General features: G+C 37.4%; 1 protein-coding gene across 2 annotated transcripts; it reads left to right on the forward strand.

Moving 5' to 3' along the window:
- Positions 1-2,024: 2,024 nt before the first annotated feature.
- LOC122663614 (40S ribosomal protein S7-like) lies at positions 2,025-4,926 on the forward strand. 2 transcript variants are annotated; one of them, XM_043859213.1, is made up of 6 exons: positions 2,025-2,086; positions 3,156-3,240; positions 3,326-3,399; positions 3,482-3,605; positions 4,221-4,403; positions 4,572-4,926. In XM_043859213.1, the coding sequence occupies exons 2-6, from the start codon at positions 3,166-3,168 to the stop codon at positions 4,689-4,691; spliced, it is 576 nt and encodes a 191-aa protein (XP_043715148.1). In that variant the 5' UTR covers positions 2,025-2,086; positions 3,156-3,165; the 3' UTR covers positions 4,692-4,926. The 2 variants fall into 2 exon arrangements, with proteins under 2 accessions (XP_043715148.1, XP_043715150.1); XM_043859215.1 differs by having other exon boundaries at positions 2,025-2,079.
- Positions 4,927-6,519: the final 1,593 nt, after the last annotated feature.

Genomic DNA, 6,519 nt, shown 5'->3' on the forward strand with positions numbered 1-6,519 from the left:
GCTCGCAACTTGATCCGGTGTATGCCAGAGTACCAATCTCAGTGCACCCAACCTCTTATATCACCCGAAACAAAATCTAGGTCATTTTAATGAATTTTTCAATTCCATCTTCACCACCATACTCGTGATAGTTAGATTCTTAAATACACATATGCAATCTAAGGGAAAACATCCAAAGAGTACCTTAAATTTTTAAAACTCTCCCATTTTACTTCTTTTCCACTCGATGTTACAGATTTCACTATAACTTCTTTGTTCGGTACTGAAATGATGACATTATAGTTGTGTTGGAAAGATAACGCTTTGCTCTAAAATAATCTAGTTTAACCCTCCTTCCAAATATTCCATTAGGCCTTCCAAATTCGGCTTCAAAGTGGACCTACCTACACGAACCTATAAAATCTTTAATCAAATGGCGAGAGGCCTTCACCTGATGTTGCCACATGATGCCAGTGAGTGTAAAACACTGTAATGTACTATTAAATGTAAACTTACATGCCCAGTTGCCTTTTAAATACTGTCAAAACCTGTCTGCACCGCCAACATACTGTCTGACATTGTTTTTTGACCACTCCTCCTCTAGCCCTTAGTTTCCTAAAATAGGGCGGGCCCCTTCTCTTCATTTTAGATACACACAAAAGAGAGGAGACACAAAGAGGACACCAGAGAGAGTCTCCATGCTTGGCTGAAGGACCCTAATCTGGAGTAACAAGAAGATCAAGGAAAAATCCCTCAGGAAATAGCCTCTTCCATCTTTGAGTTTTCCATGAGAGAGAGAGAATTGGGCTTCCCCTTGAGCTAAGAGACCAAATCCCAAGGAATTGTGTTTGGAGTGAAGGGGCACTCCCCTTTCGACCTTGTTTAGGGGTCAAGATCGGGTATAATTCCTTCTTCCGTTTAATGTAGTATAGAGTAATGCAGTTTAGTGTAATGTAGCATCGTATAGTCTAATTAATTTAGAGTAATATAGCATAATAAAGTATAATGTAGCATAGTGTAATATAGCACAACATAGCATAATATAACTAATCAAGTAGTTAATCATGTTTAGGTTTAATTAAGTAATTTAAGTAATGGTTAATACTAGAGAAGCATGCTGGTAGAGGCGGGGCTGTCTGGGAGAAGGGATAAGTTTCAGGGGAAGGGGAAACTGATCACACTCTCACGGAGTAAAACTTAAACTTCGACTTAGTTCATTATGTCCATTGTTGAATTACATGCAACTATTTAAAGAAGAAAATAACAAGACTCCTAGGTAGACTAAGAAACTAAAAATAACAACTTGCAATTCACACTCTAACTCTATCTAACTCCTACATAGGTAATCCAAAACAAATAATAGACTGAAATAAATAAACTAATATATTACTGCCAACCCTTGTTGAACAAAAAACCATTGGACCGGTTTTATCTAAGTTTGGATTTAAATCCTATTATATTGGTCCAATCAGCTAACTAATACTGCATCACATGCCTAGGATTACTTAAGTATACAAAGCATGACTAGGGTTGCTTAAGTGGTAGTAATCTGAATGTCCTCAAAACTTATTTTCATATTGGCGCAGGGGCCAATGAGTTCACATGTAGATGCATCAAAATAGATGTGATTTTGATTTCAAAGAGGGTAGGGCAGTACTTTTACATGCTCATATACACACTCCTATGTCTCGGTGCAAGAGCCACATGACTAGGTAGTGTTCTTTTTCCCTTAATTTGTCTAAGTAGGTCGGTATTGGTCGCCGACTGAGGTAGGCATTATCTGAGACCCTTTAGCGACAGTTTAATAAATCTTCGGTCCAATTTCTGGCTTTAAACGGTCGAGTCCGGTCGGATCTACCGGTGCGTGTAGCGATTTCATCTCTACGCGTGTAAAATAACTTTCGTCTTTTTATGTATAGAGAAAAGTAATAGAAATAGATGAGCGCCACTCACTTAATCTGGACCGTCCAGATATTAGGGTAACATAACAAATCGTCCCTTCTCATCTTTTAAAACCTTCTCCCCCATAAACACTAGGGTTTCTCTTTCGAAGTGAGAAGTGTGGGAAGTGGGAAGTTAGCTTTCCTCCTAAGCGGTCAGGTAAGAGGTAAGCCTGCAAATCCATAGCGAATGTAGTGATGCGTTTCAGATTGATATGTCCTTGACTTGCCCTCTTAAACTTTGATTCGAACTTCGTTTTCTGTCTATATATCTATCTTAAAATTTTATCTTCTGGGATCACAATATTTGGATCTATTAGGGTTTTGAATTGTAAGACTTAAACTGATATTTTCTTTCTCTTTATTTTTCCTGGTTGATCTTCTATCTAAAGGAATTATAAATGGGTCATGTAACTTTTCATGTTTAATTGATGTTTTTGCTTCAGCAATTGAAAAATGAGAGATGGTTTGTAAGGTTCCTTAATAACCTTTTTGTGTCTTAGGGTTGGATGGTCTATGGCATTAGATCCATTATATTTGCTTCTTCTGGGTAGGAATGCTATTGTTGCAGTATTCATATGGAACTTGAACTTATAAATGAGTTTCCTTTGTTCATGACCTTGTGAAACAAGGAGATGATGCGTAAACTTGGCTTGTATCTGATTTAGTCCCATGCGAGCTTTTAGTTCCATAATGATAATATGATTAGCACTAATCATTGTTTTTCATTCGCTTCTGTTGTTGTTCTGGGATTTTTGAATTTATGTCTGTGTTTCTGAAAAAACACAACCCACTTGCTTTACCGGTTTCTGGTAGCACAATTTTTCCATCAATATTGTTTGGTTTGTTGGATACTCAACCCAATGAGATTGGAATGTTAATTATTTTAGATTGTGGGACAGAATATATCCCCATCTACTGATTCTGATTCTTTGCATGTATGCACTATATGTTACTCTTAACCTTTTGGAACATAGTCACTTTGGAAATCTTTAACATTGTCCCGTGAGCAGTTGCTTGGGTGTATTTGTGAAGATATAACAAAAGACAACCAAATTATTTTAACTGCAAAAGAGAGAATTTTTGTGAAACTATTTTTATCTGTCGCATGTATTTATCAAGCATGTTCACCTCATTGGTACAAATAGGCATTTATGGATGAAGGCATATGCCAATTTGATTTTAAACTCTTCCCAAACAGCCAATTTGATATAACATTTACTGCATGGATTCCAGATCTGCCAAGATGTATACGTTTAGAAGGAAAATCCAGAAAGACAAGGATGCTGAGCCTTCCGAATTTGAGGAGTCAGTTGCCCAGGTTATTTCCACTGCTTTAACTTTTACCGTGTAACTTTATTGTATATTACCCAATGGACATTAGTCTGATTACACTGTATTTGTAGGCACTCTTCGATTTGGAGACTTCCAACCAGGATCTCAAAAGTGACTTGAAGGATCTCTACATAAATTCAGCAGTGTAAGGAAGTAAAATTGCCTTTATAGCAATACTTGGTTTTAATTTCCATGGGAAGTCATGTTTTCTTTCCTTTTTCTTGCAGTCAGATGGATGTTGCTGGGAATCGTAAGGCTGTTGTAGTTCATGTTCCTTACAGACTGAGGAAAGCTTTCCGCAAAATTCATCCTAAGCTTGTAAGGGAGTTGGAGAAGAAGTTCAGTGGGAAGGTACTTGAATCCTTTTCCTTTGCACTTTCAAATGATGATTTGTTTTGAATTTCTTGTATGTAGTTAAGTTTATCTAGAAGGAGAAAAGTAACTGTGCAATGATTTGAGAGTTTACATTGGATGAGATCCAGGCCCAAGAGTTTACTCTTGTTAAATCATCACCAGGAGCTCCTTGAGAATAATTCTACTTGTCCCGATAAAGAAACTTTAGATATAGGCTTGTTGGCTTCACATTGAATCCAATATCCCCTGTATCTGAAGTCGTGGATCTCTGTGTAAACCTAACCACATAAGTTATCATCGTCAACTGACATCGTATTATTTCGTTTGTACGCATACAAGAATATTTTAGTGGTTCAACCAAGATCCTTAAGCAAACCTTTCGTAAGACAACAATTTATTTATAATTCATACACCTGATAAATGCCATTGTTTTTGATTGAGGTCCTAATCAGATAATGATGGGAATGCAAGTAATCTGTATGTGTTCTGTTGCAATGGGATAGAGTAGTATTCTTGTCTAACGCTGCCTATCAATGAAATCTTGTATCTGAAGTATTCTTTATTGGAACACATTGTTGTTTCTTCTCACTCATCTGTATAATCATTTGGTAGGAGGTGATCATTATTGCTACCCGAAGGATCCTGAGACCTCCAAAGAAAGGTTCTGCTGCCCAGCGACCTCGCAGCAGAACACTAACTGCTGTGCATGATGCCATGTTGGAGGACATTGTTTATCCTTCAGAGATTATTGGAAAGCGTGTCAGATACCGCATTGATGGGTCCAAAATCATCAAGGTATAAGCTGTTCAAGTAATCATTTTAGTGTAGTACTGTAGTTGCTATGACAAGGTATTGATTTTGGGCTATGAGTTCTGTATTGATTCTATTCTGTTTTGGTAGTGTGGTGCTATAGTTTTCTTCCACTGGCTTTATCTTAATATTTTTATCTCTGGATTGTGGCAGATTTTCTTGGACTCAAAGGAGCGAAATGCCACCGAGTACAAGATCGAGACATTCTCAGGAGTTTACCGGAAGCTTGCTGGGAAAGATGTTGTGTTTGAGTACCCCATTACCGAGCCTTGAAAAGCCATACTGCATTATCATATGCATCCCTAGCTTGCTATGTTGCTTTTTAAGTCTCATAATATTTTTATTATTAGAGTATTGAATTAAAATTTTGGCCGAGCATTTGGATTTAGGTCTTTTTGGTTCAGGAAGCATGATGGATGGTCTTATGCCTTGAAATTTGAGACTATGTTATTGTAGAAGACTCAATTTTTTGCTTGAGAAAGTCAAATTGCTTAATCTTTTTGGTGCTTAAGAATCTCTTGTTGACGAAGTTGAGTATTTTTACGTAGAGGCTTTAGGTACCAGCTCATTAATCTCTGGTCACCATGAGTCTAGTTGCTATTAGGGTATTCCTTCCTGAATGGGACAGTGCTAGGGACATTTTTTCCAATGTATGTTAAGATGACCTTGTGAAGGAAAACTGCCCCTCTGGCTTTTGTGGTTCAAGGAAAGTTCTTCCCTCCACATAATTGGTACATAAACTATTATGGTGAGTTAGTGGGCTGATGGATAGGGTTGCAAAACCCTCCTCTCTCTGAATTTTTACTTTTTTTCCCCCTTCCATCTGAAATCTAAAAATGTGTATTCTCTAAACTTGGGTAGTTTAGTAGATGATTTTAATTGTATTTTTATCATATTCTTAGTGATTATTATGTTCTACCCAAAAAAAAAAAAGATGGTATTATTGTGAACTTTTAATGGAAAATTACAGGATTAGGTACTATGGTTTCTCTTTACCAAACTAACCACTCGCAGTTTAATATAACAAAATTAAACAAAGTTTCCTTCTACAAAACCATCCAATACAGTGTTTGTTCTTCAACTATGTACATTTTTGGACAGCTTTACCCTTGAGGAACGGTCCTCTTCCTCCTCCCTTTTCCCCTTATTCTTTTCTTCTTACGACACCAGTACTCGCCACCTCCACCACTTCTTGTAACACCACTTGCTCCTACCCTCTGCTGCAACCCACACCATCCGGCCGCATCCCCTGCTCTTACCCCCCCTTCCCCTTCCTCTTCTTCATGTAACCCCACCCGTCCCTACCTTTGCTGCAACCCAACCAAAGGGAAAAACAAAACAAAATAAGAAAGAAAGAGTGTCTATATGTTTAAGTGACGGACCAACACCAGATATTTATTTCTGTAAATTCGATTTTGAGCATCAGAGGTATCCGTCTCTGCGAATCTGGCATTGAACGTAGTTCAACATCCAGGTGGGTTTTCAGAAAATTTTTGTATTGAATATCTTAAGAGTTTTCGAGGATAGGGAGCTTTAGTAAATTTTCTGTAAACATATTCCTGTTGAATCCGTTTCTGTAAATCTGTCTATTTCTACAGGAATGTCTGCAGATTTACCAGTTTACAGAAAATTATTGTATTCAAAGGAGAGTATATAGAAAATTTGCCGATCGCATCTACCCGCTTGGCTTCACTCATCCAGTAACATCTTCGTGTGATCTCCTCTGTTTCCCTTGTTCTTCCTTTGTTGTTGTTTGTGGAGGGTGACTGATGGATATGAAATTGTACGAGGAAGGAAGGAGGAACTTGGAGGCAGTAGAGGTATTACTGGAGGAAGTAATGGGAAGGGCGAACAAAGTGAATGAGGAGCTTATGCAGGTGATGAGAGATAAATATGTCTAATTTGTAGGGCATAAAGTATAGCATCTACTGTTTTGGGTAGTTTTGTAATACCTAAACTTATTTTGGGTAAGTTAGTTATAGAAAAGATCAAGTGGTCAGTTTCGTAAACTCTCAAACTTAAATTTGAATAATCTTGTAATTTTCTTAACTTTTAATGAGAAATTTGTTTTAAATGTCGAAATTCTTGTAGTAATTATCTA

Source organism: Telopea speciosissima, chromosome 6 (assembly GCF_018873765.1).
Source record: "Telopea speciosissima isolate NSW1024214 ecotype Mountain lineage chromosome 6, Tspe_v1, whole genome shotgun sequence".
NCBI classification, from domain to species: domain Eukaryota; kingdom Viridiplantae; phylum Streptophyta; class Magnoliopsida; order Proteales; family Proteaceae; genus Telopea; species Telopea speciosissima.

Bases quoted from the DNA above. Each gene is read 5' to 3' on its own strand.
- LOC122663614 (XM_043859213.1), top strand. From the start codon at position 3,166: ATGTATACGTTTAGAAGGAAAATCCAGAAAGACAAGGATGCTGAGCCT. The intron at 3,241-3,325 runs GTTATTTCCACT...CTGTATTTGTAG, and splicing joins TTGAGGAGTCAGTTGCCCAG to GCACTCTTCGATTTGGAGAC. The intron at 4,404-4,571 runs GTATAAGCTGTT...GGATTGTGGCAG, and splicing joins ATGGGTCCAAAATCATCAAG to ATTTTCTTGGACTCAAAGGA.